This window comes from Myotis nattereri, assembly GCF_964212035.1.
Source record: "Myotis nattereri genome assembly, chromosome: 12".
Classification (NCBI taxonomy): Eukaryota; Metazoa; Chordata; class Mammalia; order Chiroptera; family Vespertilionidae; genus Myotis; species Myotis nattereri.
In genome coordinates, this window is record NC_138087.1 from 71,282,007 (window position 1) to 71,297,703 (window position 15,697).

At 46.5% G+C, this 15,697-nt stretch overlaps 1 protein-coding gene across 2 annotated transcripts in view; it reads left to right on the forward strand.

Moving 5' to 3' along the window:
* The window catches only part of ASTN2 (astrotactin 2), a gene marked incomplete at its 5' end in the record, with an annotated part of 643,478 nt that overhangs the window by 498,635 nt on the left and 129,146 nt on the right, over positions 1–15,697 (forward strand). For both annotated transcript variants that reach the window (XM_081102944.1, XM_081102945.1), the window contains 2 exons: positions 2,136–2,269; positions 4,016–4,164. In XM_081102944.1, coding sequence (XP_080959070.1) covers positions 2,136–2,269; positions 4,016–4,164 — 283 coding nt within the window. The remainder of the gene's footprint in view (positions 1–2,135; positions 2,270–4,015; positions 4,165–15,697) is intronic.

A 15,697-nucleotide genomic window follows, 5' to 3' on the forward strand; every position in this document is an offset into this window, starting at 1 on the left:
CATTCACACACACGTGCTGTGCTTGAGTCTTTGGAACAGCGCAGCATGGAAAAAGTGACACCTTGGTTATGGGCAGTGTGAAGCTTTCATTTAAAAAGTGGACAGAAAGTTAAAAAAATAAAAAGGAGGGAAAGAAGAAAGAAAACATAGTTTGCTACCTGGCAAACGTGGAAGAGATCAACATTCTCTGGAAGCCCTAAGTTTCCTTTATTTTTTATTTTTGAATATTTTTCTTGATTGTAGAGGGAAAGGAAGGCAGAGGGAGAGAAACATTGATCGGTTGCCTCCCAGATGCACCCCGAGTACTCTGACTGGGGATCCAACCTGCAACCTGGGTGTGTGCCCTGACCGGGAATCGAACTGGCAGCCTGAGTGCACCGGATGACGCTCAACCAGCTGAGCCACAGCCCCGAGGTTTAAAAAGAGCTGTGAAACAGCGTGAAGCCCCAGTGCCTGAAATATCAGTGGAAAAGGGGTGACTAAAGTGTGAGTACATCTGAGCCAGAGTCTCCTGATGAGTGTTTCAGCGTCCCTTCTTTTGTCCAATAAATATGACTGAATAGCTGAGCACACTGATATGAATAAGGCATGGCCCGTGCCCTTGGTGGGACCCAAATGTGTTGGGTGAGACAAGCAAGGGCAGGTGGTGGTCGGCGGGGTCTGGTGCGTGACGGAAGCTAGGAGACGAGCATGATCCCAGGCTGAAGAAAGCCAAGGAGGGGTTCCCAGAGAAAGGAATGTTTCACTTCAGACCAAAAGAGTGAATTGGGCCCTGGCCGGAGTGGCTAAGTTGCTTGAGCGTCATCCTGTGCACAGAAAGGATGCTGGTTCAATTCCAGGTCAGGGCACATGCCTGGGTTGTGGGCCGAGTTGTAGGGGGGTGCAGGAAGCAGCTGATGGATGTTTCACTCTCACATTCATGTTTCTCGCTCTCTCCCTCTCTCTTCCTCTCTCTCTCTCTCTCAAAAAAAGAAAAGTCAATAAAACAAGAGTGAATTGCCAGATAGCATACAAGGGGCCGGGTGGGGTGGCAGAGTAAAACACCAGAGAGAAAAGAATGTTTTTACAAAGGCCACAAAGCACATTGCAGTCGAATAGAACATTGGTCATCATTTAGCACAAGAGCCAGCAAACTCTGACACGCAGGCCAAATGTAGCCTGCTGCCTGTCTTTGTAAATAAAGTTTTATCGGAACACAATCAAGCCCATTTATTTGAAGCATTGCTTGCGTTGCTTCTGTGCTACAAAGGCAGAGGTAAGTAATTGCAGCAGAGACTACCTAGCCACAAAGCCAAACATATGTACTGTCTGGCCCTTTACAGAAACAATTTGCCGTCTCCTGATTAGGAGCACAGTCACATGGGCAGGAACTCACTGTTGGTGGAGATGTTAGTGGTTGCAGGATGGTGGATGGTAGCATGCAAAGGAATGTCAGGGGAGTGGTGCTAGGTGAGCCTGGGCCGCTGGTCAGGAGCTGGAGCGAGGAGTGTAGGCTTTGCCCTGAGGGCCACGGGGAGCCTCCGAAGGCGACTGAGCAGGGAGGCCAGACTTCTACACGAGGCAGTGTAGCAAGGTGTTTGAGAGGACAGGGCCCGGAGCCAGACTGCCTTGGATCAGATCCCAGCTCCTCTCTGACCTCTGTGCCATAGTTTTCCAATTTGCAGAATGGGAAACAACCATAATGATCTTCTATAATAATAAAAGCATAATATGCTAATTACACCGGACGACCTTCCAGACGAAGCCAGGGCTGCGAGGGAAGCTGGTGCCGGCAGCCAGGGGAAGGAAGACCTACTTTTGCACGAATTTCGTGCATCCGGCCTCTAGTCATTATAACAATACATATCAACCGTGTGCAGTAGTAAAGATGAAATAAGTTCAGGCAGGCACAGTGCCAGGCCCAGAGAAGGTTCTCTCTGGATCCCGTCTCAGTGAACATTCTGGCTGCCGGGTAGAGGATGGCTCAGAATGGGAAGACCTGGTGGTAGTGTGCTAGGTGGCAATGTAGGCACCAGATGCTATCCTGTACCTAGGAAGCTGCTCTTACATGTGGGCCGGCGCCTCATGGCCATGGGCATCTTCACGTCAAGTCTCCAGGACCGCCGTCATCATTCCTCTGTCCTCCTTTCTTGCAGGCCTTCAGGAGCGCGCTGATGAGCTCCTACTGGTGCTCGGGGAAAGGGGATGTGATCGATGACTGGTGCCGGTGTGACCTCAGCGCCTTCGACGCCAGTGGGCTCCCCAGCTGCAGCCCTCTCCCGCAGCCGGTGTACGTATGTATGGCCCCTCCTCCGTCAGTCACCCCTTTTCATGGCCTCGCACCCCTATCCTGACAGTCCCGACCAGGACTTGCTTCTGTTCCCAGGGTACCTCACCAGATCGCTGGGGTCTCTGGGGCCTGCCTCCTCCTTTAAGAAAGCAGGGGGCTTTGGCAGGGCAGAACCCAGCTCAGGGTCGGCACTGATATGGCAGCGTGTGCTTTTTTAATGATGTTACTTGGTCCTTCATTCCTTCCTTGGCTCAGCCACTCAGCAAAGGTCCGCTGGGTGCTGACTGCTGCTTTGTCATCTCCTGGGTTGGACAGTGGGGCCACTGAGATGCAGAAAGTGTAGAACCTTTTCTAAGATTCATTCAGTCCATGATCATGTTTGATCACCTGCTACGTGCCGGATACTGAGGACTTGATGAGTCAGGCACAGACTGGAAACGTAGGGAGCTGACCATTTAGTGAGGGGGAGAGATGTCAAAGCAAAAACAGGAAAATAAGATACAGCTTTTAAAAAATTAAGTAAACACATGAAAGCAAAACAAAGAGGTGCTAATGGAGAGAGTGATGTGGGGGTGCTTTAGTTGCGGGGGGAGGGGGGGTGGGAGGGAGGAAGTCAGGAGGTCTGGATGGGAGGCAAGAATCACGTTTCGGGAGAAGGAAGTGTGTGTGTGAGAGTCCCGATGCAGGAAATCCATGCGGAGGGTGGGAAGGACAGGCATCTGCAGGGAGGCGTGCAATCAAGAGGGGGAGCGCTGTGAGGAGCATAGGTGAGCTGGATGGGAGCCCACATAGGGGAGGGAACCAGAGTCCCATAACACCCCCATGGGGTGAGAAGAATTGCATTGTAGGGTGGTCCTTAAAGAGCGAGTGTGGTGTAGTGGAAAGACACCGGGTTGAGGACAAGCAGTCACCATCATGGTTCTGTCCCTAGCTGGCTGTGACACTTGGTGCAAATTATTTCCCTTTCCTGGGCCTTACTTTCCCCATCTGTCAAATGGGAGAATGTCCTCCCCTCTCTGTGAGGACCCTCGCAGTTCTGATCTTCAGTCATTGTTAGTGTTTCTTGCTTCATAGAAGGATTCCCCAGGATGCCTGCCTCTGTGAGGGAGCGCTGATTTAAGGATATGAAAGAGTTGGTTGATATATTGTGGGATGAAAGATGACAGAGAGGTGGAAAGCCACTGTGTCTGAAGGTGCTGCCAATTGACTGGACAATGAGGCATCACTGAGAAGATAGTTTAAACAAACAGAAGGCCAGTGACCTTCCTGTGAGCACATACTGTGTGCTCGGATTAATTTACGGGGTTCCACATTAATTCTGAAAGGTAGCTCTCTTCTTAGCTCCATTTTATGGGCGAGGAAACAGAAGCCAAGATCTAAAGCATTTTCCGTGGTCGGCAAACTGCGGCTCTCGAGCCACATGCGGCTCTTTGGCCCCTTGAGTGTGGCTCTTCCACAAAATACCCACTTCTGCGCATGGGCCATGAAGTTTCAATTGCACTGTATGTGCGCACCCGCACGTGGTGTTTTGTGGAAGAGCCACACTCAAGAGGCCAAAGAGCCACATGTGGCTCGAGAGCTGCAGTTTGCCCACTGGCCTATGTTCATCAAAGTATTGGTGGTGTGCTGAATTAGGGTTTAACCCAGACTGAGTCCTGTGCTTTTAATCTTGGCACATGCAGACTCTTTTGGGGCCCAGCCCACGCCAACTGGCAAACTAACAGTCTTGCCTGTCACCCCCTCTAGGCTGCGGCTGTCCCCAACCGTGGAGCCCTCCAGCACCGTGGTCTCCTTAGAGTGGGTGGATGTTCAGCCGGCAATTGGGACCAAGGTCTCTGACTATATTCTGCAGCACAAGAAGGTGGATGAGTACACAGACACGGACCTCTACACAGGTAAGTAGGAAGCCCACGACCTCCCCTAAGGTTAGGACAGTGTGACAGAGGAGGGAAACTGGGAGTTTCTAAAGCCTTGGAAGATTTGGCGTCATGTGACCTGATAATACATTGGGGAATTTCATTGTTTGATGATTATCACCTAGCACCCACACCCACACCTGTGTGCTTTTTTTGGTATGACTTCAGAAGGGAAAGACAGCAAATTGTGGTTTGAAAGAAGTTCTGATTCTGAGTTGGATCCTCAATGTCATCTGTTAAAGGGTTAGTTAATTCAGAAGAGGATTTGGCCTTTTCTGTAAATACGTTATCGCTGGGACTGAGATAAAGAAATTCAAGGAATTGCCTTATCTAGTGAGATGTGCTGAGATAGTTGTCTGTAGTGCTGGGGAAGAGGGATTTGCAAAAGATTCAGACATGCAGAAGAAGATGAGCAATGTGGCCCTTATGAGTGTGCACAGGGTTGTAATTGAGAGCGCTTTCCGAGTTCTTCTCAAAGTGTGACACGGCCAAGGAGCTATGTCATCCTACAGGTTGGGTCTGTCCTGGCAGGGCTGGCTCTAGGGCAGGTTGAGAGCCTGGGGCCATGGGGGTGCTCTCAACTTATTCCGGGGGCCTGGTGCTGAGTTGGGTCAAAAGCCTGGGTCTGTGGTAGTCACCCTGGTGTTGGGCCCAGCCAGGAGCTTGGGTTCAAGGGTGCTTGTCTGGAGCCTGGATTTATGGGAGCTGATTAGGAGACAGGGCCACAGGGGCCACCTGAGGCCATGGGAGCTAGAAGGCACCAGGGTAGGTTGGGGGCCTGGGTTACTGGGAGCCTGGTGCCTTGGTGCTACTGGGGCCATGAGAAGCAGCAGCCACTGGGGTTCGCAGGGGCCTGGGTTCGCAGGAGCTTACACCTTGTAGGAGCCACCTACAGCCGAGGGGGCCAGGCTGGCCTGGGGTGGGGCTGCTCTGCGGCCTTCGGTGAAGTCGAGTGCTCACTTCTCTTCCACAGGAAAGGGTTTCTCTCTGCACCGGCTGTCCCAGCTTGGGGAGCGGTTATGGCAGTGATATGACTCTATCTCTCCTACCTTCCTCAATGCATCTTTTCATTTTTGTACTTTACCCAAGTGCTACAACCCTTTGCCTGGAGACCTTAATTCTTGTGAAAGTATTTTGGGGCTTGGATAGTGGTTCAAATGGATATTTCTGGGGCGTGGCAGGATGGTTGGAAGGGGAGGGGGTGGAGGTAGGGGTGGGGATGAGTGCTGGAAATTCCCATGGCACCATTTTGCTAATATCACCCTCTGAATGATGACCACCCTTCTTTTAGGATTAAGTAAGTGAATCCCAGAGTGGTATGTGACTGTCCCAAATTCCCACACCCAAAGCATGGGGGAGCCAGGCTCACCCCCGGCCTGTGGTCCTCCCAGCTCAGCGCCTGTTCTTTATGTAACAGCACACTCGAGGGTGGAAGACTGAATGCTAGTTTGCTGAGAGGTTTTCATTCTGTTCTATTTTAATTAGAAATGTCTATTTCATTTTCTGTGTCTATTGCTGTATGGTTTATATCGCTTAGTTTGTTAATATGGTAATTACATCATTGGATTTTCAAATGATGAAGGAACCTGGAATAAGTAAACCCTACATAGTCACAATGCATTATCCTTTTTTATATAATGTTGGACTCAATGTGTTAAAATTTCTGTAGCATTTTTGCATCTGTGTTCCTGGGGGATTTTGTCCTATAGTTTCCTTGTCATGCGTGCTTTTGTCTGTTTTGCTATCAGAGTATTTCTGGCCTCACAAAATGAATTGCTAAATAGTTCCTCCTTCTCAGTTTTCTGAAAGAGCTTGGTTAGAATTAGTAGTACTTATCCTTGAATTGTTTGATAGAATTCACCAGTGAAGTACAGATGCTTCTCGACTTATAATGGATTGTAAGTTGAAAATATACTAAGTTAAAAAAAAATGCATTTAAAACCCCTAACCTACTAAACATCATAATTTAGCTTGTCTACCTTAAACGTGCTCAGAACACATATTAGCCTGCAGGTGGGCAAAATCATCTGCCACAACGCAGGCTATGGGCAGTAAGGAGATGGCAGGAATGTGGGCAGGATGGTTACTGCCTCACCAATAAAGCCATTTTACACTTCCCCGTTTGGGGCACACGGAGGCCTGCTCCTCTTGTCTGTCCCTGTCCCCCAGTGACGGGAGGCAGCTGAGAGGAAGCAGGGGCGCGGTCTCCCTCCACAAAGCCCTGTGCATAACCAGGGTATGTTACCTTCAGACCTTTTCACTTGTATTTTATGCAAAATGGCTCATGTGAGGGCTGCAGTTGGAGGGCAGTGGGACCACGGGCCACAGGAAGAGCCTGTGGAGGAGGGGAAGTTCTTGCACCCCCACCTTCCCCAGAGGGGCTAGACCAGCCATGGGCAAACTAGGGCCGAGCCGGATCCGGCCCATTTGAAATGAATAAAACTAAAAAAAAAAAAAAAAAAGACCGTACCCTTTTATGTAATGATGTTTACTTTGAATTTATATTAGTTCACACAAACACTCCATCCATGCTTTTGTTCCGGCCCTCCGGTCCAGTTTAAGAACCCATTGTGGCCCTAGAGTGAAAATGTTTGCCCATCCCCAGAACACAACATGTTAATCATGTTCAATATTTCTTACTATGCTGAGAAGCCACAATGACCACAATTAAAGCTACACACACACACACATACAGAGTTCCAAAATGCATGAAGTAAAAACTGATAAAACTACAAAGAGAAACAGATAAATCTATAATTATAGTCAGAGTTTTCAATACCAATCTCTAAATTATTAGACAAGAGGACAAAAGAAATCAGATCTAATTAGCATTTCTAGACACTCCACATTATTTTAGAGTGGACACTGCACACAATGATAAACCATATTTTGAGCCGTAAACCAGTCTCAAGAAATGTAAAATAGTTAAACTCACAAAACAAATATGTTTTCTAATATAGTGGAATCAAATAAAAAATCGGTAATCGAAGATATCTGAAGAATCCTCACATGTTTAGAAACTAAGTAATAACCTTCTAAAAAATCCATAGGTCAAAAAAGAAAACAAAATAAAAATGTTAAAGTATTTGAACTAAATAAAAATACAATTTATTAAATTCTGCAGTAAGTCACAAAAGCAGTAATTAGAGGAAACACCTATATTATAAGAAAAATCTCAAATCAATAACATCAGCCACCACCTTAAAAATCTAGAAAAAAGAGGGCAAACCGAAGCCTAAGTGAGCCAGAAGAAGGAAATAACAACGATCAGAATAGAAATCAATGAAATAGAAACTAGAGGAAATCAATGAAACCAAAGCTGACCCTTTGAGGCTGTAAATTACATAACGCTCTAGCCAGATTGATGAGATAAAGAGCAAGATAAGACAAATTACCAATGTCAAGGATGAGAGAGTGATATCACTACGAATTCCATAATAGATAATAACAGAATGTCACAAACAACTTTTGCCAGTACATTTTATAACTTATGTGACATGGACAGATGCCTTGAAATCCACAAGCTACCAAAGATCACTCAGTAAGGCGCAGGCAACCGGAATGACCCCATAGTAGTAGGTAAGGAACTCTAGTCCCCATTTCTCCATCTAGTCCAGAAATGGAAAATCCAAGATTCTTCCTCTTGATAGTCCAAAAAAGCAGTTGCTGTGATCTAAGAGTTCCTTTTTTCTTTTTTTGACACAAATAAAGCTTACTTCCTTTTAGTTTCTTGGCCTGGAGTCACCTCCCACAGATATTACCCCTCCTCCTCCCTGCTGTCATTCAGAAGTTTAGAGATAATGACATAGTGTCTGCCTTCATCCTTACAGTTCCTTTAACAATTCCTTGTGTGACTTGACTTTCACTCTCTCTATTATCCAGTATTTCAGTGCGTAGTTGTCTTTAAAGAATAGCTCTAAGCCCAAAATTACAGATGGTCCCCAATTTACTATGGGTCAACTTATAATTTTTCACCTCTACAATGATGCAAAAGTGACATGTATAATAAAGTACATGGATATTCAACACTTTATTATAAAATATATAATTTGGGATCCTCCCACAGTGCTTGCCATACATAGATGTTCGGTGTTCACCGAATTGAATTGTAGGCATATCCATGTCTTAACTTTCCAACTCTGACATTAATTCTTTGAGTGTTCTGTGGTCCTATGGGGTTTTATGTAATTTTAGAGACTAGCTGAGCATATAGTAGGCCTTCTAAAATATGTAGAAGATTTGGGGGTGGAATATGAAAAAAAAACCCACATCTTTGCTTCTGTGCCATCTTTTTTTTTTTTTAATTGATTTCAGAGAGGAAGGGAGAGGGAGAGAGAGATAGAAACATCAATGATGAGAAAGAATCATTGATCGGCTGCTTCCTGCATGCCCCCTATTGGGGATTGAGCCCTGACCTGGAATTGAACTGTGATCTCCTGGTTCATAGGTTGATGCTCAACCACTGAGCCACACTGGCCAGGCACTTCTGTGCCATCTTTAGTGTCTCAACCATCTGGATACTGTCCCTGACCCAAATTCAAGGATTTCAGCTTATTTGACTGAGTTTTTTTTTTTTTTTCTGGGAGCATGTAAGCCTAATGAAGGAGTATGGGCTTCAGAGAAGCTGGCTTCTGCTGTCAGTTTCCACCACATCTCACTGAGAAATCTAGGACCAGTCAGCATCTTTCCGAGGTCTCAACTCCCTTTCCGTGGGCCAGGAAAGATACCACCTACTTCCCAGGCGACGTTGAGCATCTAATGTAGCACAGTTCTTGGCACAAAACAGTTACTAGTAGATTTTAATTGCTTCTCATTTTCTTGAATTTAAAAAAAAATAAAAAGAAAAGGAAATTTAAATGTTAGGAAGAGAACAACAAATAAGGTCCAAGACTTGTTTTGGATAGAGAATTAGGATTACTCACACATTTGGCCAGGTGAGGCCAGAATAGGGAAATGCGGTCTTTTTCCTTTGATCTCTCCGGGATTTTTGCTGGCAGCCGAATGCAGTACTGGAACTGTTTATTTATTCGTGAGCTCACGTGTGCGTGTGCACAGATATGCATGCATACAAACACACACACACACACACACACGAGCACAGGAGCACACACTTTATGGCTGCCATCTGTTCCACGCGTTTGGAATTAGCTGTTGAAACACTAACTCTCTCTCCTTGTATCCTCCCTCTGCTCCCAGCCCCCTGGTTTGGTGCCCACTTTGCCTCCTTCACAGCAGCCATTGCCATGTTGGTTCTGGGACTCTGTTGGGAAATCCAAGCATGCGTAGCCTCCTGTTCCAGTTGTTTTTGAGCAAAATGAGGCTTGTTTGGGGGGTGGCGGGGGGTGGGGGGTGGTGGCTGAATTCCCTGCATGCTAATCTGTCATCAGTATTAAAAACAGACGTTTGGTTCTTCTGCGTGGCCTCATCAGAGCAATTGACATGGGTTTCAGCCTCTGGGGCAGGGGTAGACACAGCGGGGGCGGGACTAAGAAGGGACCGTGGCACAAGCAGATTGAGTGACTCCAAATCCCTTTTGACCTATAGAGAGGGAGGCTGAGGAAGGGGAGGGGTTTACCCAGAGGGCACACACATGATGATTTAGTGGTAGAGTCAAGCTAGAAGAGGGGCTTCGGTTTCTTGACCTGCTCTCCCCCTCCCCCCAAGCCCAACCTTCTCTCTACCAGTCCTATTACCCCCGATGTGGCTGGCTCTGGTTGAGAATAAACCGAGAGGCAGATAGAAATTAGGAGGCAGGATGGGGTATCTAGCCACCGATGCCAGCTGGAGGGCTCTTTGTCATCACTGCTTTTACATATGCCGGCTTCTGAGAAACCCCACAGCTCAGGGTAGCAGGACCCTGGCCACTGAGTGGCATTTCCTCATTGTAGGGATCAGAAGAGTGGAGACGAGAAGGGGAAGGGTCTCACCAACGCGATAACCTCCCACTACATTCCCCTGCATTTCCTTGGTCATCTGCTTGATTTTTCTTTAATCTTTTCAAAATCAGAGCCTTCTCTCTCCCACCAGGGGATTCCAAGCTGCAGCTTGTTTGGTTCAGGGCTGGGAGGAGAGCCGGCTGTGCTGGCCCTCCTGGAGGGGGCAGGCCCTTCCACCATCCCCCACGCTCTGCACGGAAGGCAGCCACTCCTGGCGCTGGTCAGTGCCCCTTGCTGTCCTGGCATCTGGGAGCCTGATGGTCTGCTCCCCAGATGATCAGCACCAGGCCCTCCTCCTGCCAACTCGCAACTCTCATCTCTCATCCTTCCTTTCTCTTTCCTTTCCTGACTCTCCGCCACCTCCTTCTTTTTCTTTCTTCCTGTGTCTCCTCTCTAAATTTTTCTCTCTGTCTCTTCTTTTGTCTTTTTCACTCCATGCCACCTCCTGCCTATGTGGCAGCCTGTCTTTTCCTGTTTTTTTTGTCTCTAAGCTGGCTCAAGTAGAAGCTGCTCATCTGGACTCATCTAGATCTGGATCACACATATTGTCCAGCCCAGCCGGTGTGGCTCAGTGGTTGAATGTCGACCTATGAACCAGGAGGTCCCAGTTCAAGCCCAAGTCAGGGTACATGCCCAGGTTGTGGACTCTATCCCCAGTGGGGCGGGGGGAGGGAGGGAGGGACGGGACGGTGTGCAGGAGGCAGCTGAGCAGTGATTTTCTCTCATCATTGATGTTTCTATCTCTCCCTCTCCCTTCCTCTCTCTAAAATCAATAAGAATATATTTTAAAAAAAGAATATCCAGAGTGATCAGAAGACACCTCTATCCCAGTCCCACTTTAAATCCTCTCTCTCCCTGTTTCCATTAAGTTCAGTCTACCACTTAAAACACAGCCCCCCTCATGCCCACCATCCTATCTTAGACCTTAGACTGAGGACCTTCTCAATTGAAGGGGAGCAGCTATGGAGGTGAGTTTGAGTGGGGAGTAACTTTAGGTGAGGGGCAGCAAGAGCCCACACCCTTCTTACCCCCCCATAGCTGAGAGCATGATGGCAGCAGCAGCCAAGAGAACAGTTCCACTGGGGCTGTGTATGAAGTCCTGTGGAAATTACACACAGCTCCTCAGGCAGCACAGCCACGGCCGAACCACACGCTTTGTCTGGGAAGCTAGAGAGGCCCTCGCCCGCCTGTTGTCTGCCTGCGCTGGACCAACTTGAGAGAGGTGATGTCATTGGAGACAGGGCCCCACTCCCTCAGCTAGCATGGAGGGGGGGTGGTAAGGAAAATATGTTTTACAGGGTGAGGTACAAAACCGACATGACTGCAAACATCTGGAACTGATATTAGGTCCTCAGAAAACGTTTCTGTCACTCCAGCTGCTCCTCGGGTGAGACATTTCTGAAGTCCAGGGCCTCCGAGGGGAGAAGGAACTTGGAGGGTCTTAATTCTCTCCATCCCCCCATGCCACCCAGCCTGCCCTCTGTATCGCAGAGTTTTTATTACAGCCCGCAAAGCGTGCTCCCTCATGCCATTGGTGTATATAGAGCTCTTACTATGGTCCAGAGCCCGCAGAACCTGCTGGGCACGGCCTGGTCACAGACAGGCATGGTTCCTGTCCGCATGGAGCTTATGGTCTAGGAGAGAGGTGTAATTTAGCAAGAAACCACACTAGAGATAGGCGTTGAGCTCATTCAAATGCTCTAAGAGCACAGCATAGAGTCTTCTAACTCAGTGCATGGGGGTCAGTAAAGGCTACCTAGAAGAAGTGACATCATTATTGGAGATTCTGGTCTTGGTAATTAGTCATACTGATCAAGGCCTCAGACTCGAGACTACCAGCCCCCAGGTGGAGCTCACATCTCCAGCTGAAAAAAATGCTCTTCAGGTCTCGCTTCCTTTCGCCACCACCTTTGCCATGTTTGACCTCAGAGGTAGCTACTCATCACAGATGCCAAGAGAAGAGAAGTTAGCTTTTCCTCCACATGCTCCGGAACCTCCTACAGGCTAGGGAGGAATGATGGTAGGTAAGTGCCTCCCTTCCATCCAAAAACTTTGTCAAGACAAAATCCACTCCGCTTTACGTCCATGAAGTCCAGTCATTCCACAAAAGATAAGGTCACATACAATCCAGACTTGATCTTCTTGCCTCAACTGGAGCTGATTCTCCAAGCACTTAAGCTGTTGGTTCACAGCTTTTTCTACCTCTGCGCTCTCATCATTCTCCTACATGCCCTGTCCAACAGTCCTCTCATTTCCCTACCTTGCTCAGCTCCTGTGAACAAAAGTCATTCCATTCATTGCACCTCTGCCACTCAATCCTAGGTCCCACCTGGACTTTATCCTCACATGATGTTGTCCCAGCAAGAACTGTTAGTTCCAACATGCCACTCTCTGACCATCATCTTTTATCCTGCCAATTTTATTGATCTCCCACGCCTACCAGGCATGTCTTCAAGTTTAACAGGACTTCCAGTCCCTTCTTATCCCTATTCTGTCTCCCTCTTCCTGTTCTGCTTTTTTTTTTTAATCATCTCCCTAACCATGTGCAATGGACTGAATATTTCTGTCACCCCAAAATTCGTATGTTAAAATCCTTACCCCAAGATGATGGTATTACGAGGCCCATCTTTGCCCAGCCAGTGTGGCTCAGTTGCTGAGAGTTGACCTATGAGTCAGGAGGTCACAGTTCAATTCCTGGTCAGAGCACATGCCCTGGTTGCAGGCTTGCTCTCCAGTAGGGCGCATGTAGGAGGCAGCCAGTCAGTGATTCTCTCTTATCCTTAATGTTTCTAGCTCTCTCTCCTTCTTCCTTCCTCTCTGAAATTTATATATATATATATATATATATATATATATATATATATATATATGGTATAATTTTAAAAAATAGGCACAGCCTTCATGAGTTATAAAAGAGACCCCAGAGAGATCCGTTGCCACCTCTGCAGTGAGGAGAAGGCCATCTGGAGGAAGTGGGCCCTCACCAGATGCCACATCTGCTGGTGCCTTGCTCTGGGACTTCCCAGGCTCCAGCACTGCAATAAACACATTCCTGTTGTTTATAAGCCACTCAATATGTGGTATTTTGTTACAGCAGCCCAATCGGACTAAGACACCGTCGTGGAGTCCATGCTTCGTATTTTCATTCCTGTTAACAACCTGCTGATCTCCCTTTCCTTTCTGTCCTTCAGTTGCCCAGACATGTGGGTGGGCCCAGCTCTCCATTTCCTGTGCCCGTGCACACAGTCAGCTAGAGAAAAGCACACACGGAGAATACCGGACTCCCATGCATCTGTCACCAAAGAAACGGGGCCCTTCCCAGCCAATCTGTTAGATTTATCAGTTTACTTCATCATCATTGAAGGCCTCACACCCTATCCTTCCCTCTTCCTCATCAGATAACCTTATCGCCTCATTCACAGAGAAGACAGTACAGGGAGTGGTTCCACCTTCTAACCCATAGGCTTCTGTATGCATACTCTTCCTTTCCTTTTTTAAAAAATATATTTTATTGATTCTTTACAGAGAGGAAGAAAGAGGGATAGAGAGTTAGAGACATCAATGAGAGAGAAACATCGATCAGCTGCCTCCTGCACACCCCCCACTGGGGATGTGCCCGCAACCAAGGTACATGCCCTTGACCGGAATCGAACCTGGGACCTTTCAGTCCGCAGGCCGATGCTCTATCCACTGAGTCAAACCAGTCAGGGCCACTTTCCTTTTGATAAACTACGGGAGCTACCCTTTTCCTCTCTAATGTTAAACCCTCTCTTGCACTGTTTTCTATACAGTCCTAAATTCTTAGGAATTTGCATGTCAGTTATCTCCCTGTGTTGTATATTTTTAAATTCTCCTTCAGTAGATTATTTTTTATCATAATTTAAATATGCTCATAAGTATTTCTTTTTCAAACAAAGAAAAAAACAAATCATTTTGTCTCCCACCACCATAACTGTTTCTCTCTTCTGCTATATAAACACACTTCCAGTGGCTGAATTCAGTTTTTCACTTTCTACTCATTCCTCAGCTTATTTCACTCTGTCTCCTGCTACCACCAAGTTACTAAAGCCCTTTATCTCTGTAAATATCTGTGACCTCCATATCATTAAATCCCATGACATCTTTTGTTGTTGTTGTACACTTACTTGATATCTTCGAGTGGTCTACAAGGCCGACCATTCTCTCCTGAAACCTTTGCCTCTCCTGGTTTACCACCTGGCTCTCTGACTCCAACTCGGCCTCCCTTGTTGGGCCTCTCAATCCGATCATTAAATCTTCTTTCTCCTTAGATGTTAGACTTGTTTCTTCTTTTTTTCTCCCATGGCTGCAATCGATATTGTCACTGCCCTGACATTTATGTTTCCGCCTCGTTCTCCTAAGCACTCTACTCAAGTCCGAATGACTATAAGCATCTGCAGTTTGGTGTAGCACAAGCGATTCAAGCTCAACGCACCCAAGGCTGAACTTGTTACCATCTGCCCACAAACATGCTTCTACCCAAGTGTTTAGTTACTCTCTCTATAACTGTTACCTCTATAACTTCAGTTTTTTCTCGTTAATCCTCATCATCAACGCATAACCAGGTTATTTGCCTGTGATCTCCATTATCTCTTCTTTATCAGCTTTATCGAGATGTAATTGACATATAACACTGTCTCTTTAATCTACTCCTTTCTTTCTGTTTTCATTAGTCTAGTCTTAGCACTCATCTCTTGCAGTCACCTTGTACTAATTAGTCTTCATTTCAGCTACTTTTTACCACAGTGTTACTACTACTTTTTACCCTTCAGTTCTAAAGCCAGAGTTACCCTTCAAAATACAGCTTTTGATCCAGTGCCTAGCAGAGTTCCTGGAATACCATGGACACTCAATAAATATTTGATGAATATATATCTGATTTATAAGTATTGCTTTCCTAATTTAAACCTTTTAAGAGCTTTTTATAATAACTCTTCTGACTAAATGAAAACAAGTTGACAGGGACTAATAATTATGAGTTATTGTTATTGTCTCCTTCTCTAGTCTTTTATCTACTCTTGATATTACCAGTGTTCTTTTCTTTGTGCGTCTTTACACTCAGGTCTCAGCTTAAATGTCACTTATCCAAATCTTTAGATTGGATTTGCCCTTTCATGGATTATGTAAATTTTTGCATTTAACACTGCTTAGTAGCACTTATCACAATTAATAATGAATGCATTTTGGTTTGGGGGAAGAGAAGGTGTAGCATTTGCTATACTCACTAAAACACTAGCCCCTGCAAGTTGGAGTTATGTTCATCTTTTTCATCACTCTGTCCCCCGTGCCTAATGAAATGCCAGGCTTGTTGTAGGCAACCAATGAAGACATGAAGTGTGAGCAGGAACTAGGGAGATGGAATGAAGGTTGAGGGGTGGATGAGGATGGAGAGTGTGCCTGGCAGAGGGATGAGCATATGCAGTGGCCTTAAGAAACAAAAGGGCAGTGTGGCTGCAGTATAAATTTTGAGTGGTAGAATTAAAAGGGAAAGGACTATAAAAGGAATGAGGTTATGGCAATGTTTAAGGAATGCTAGAAGTAAAAGTTTTAGCCCCCTG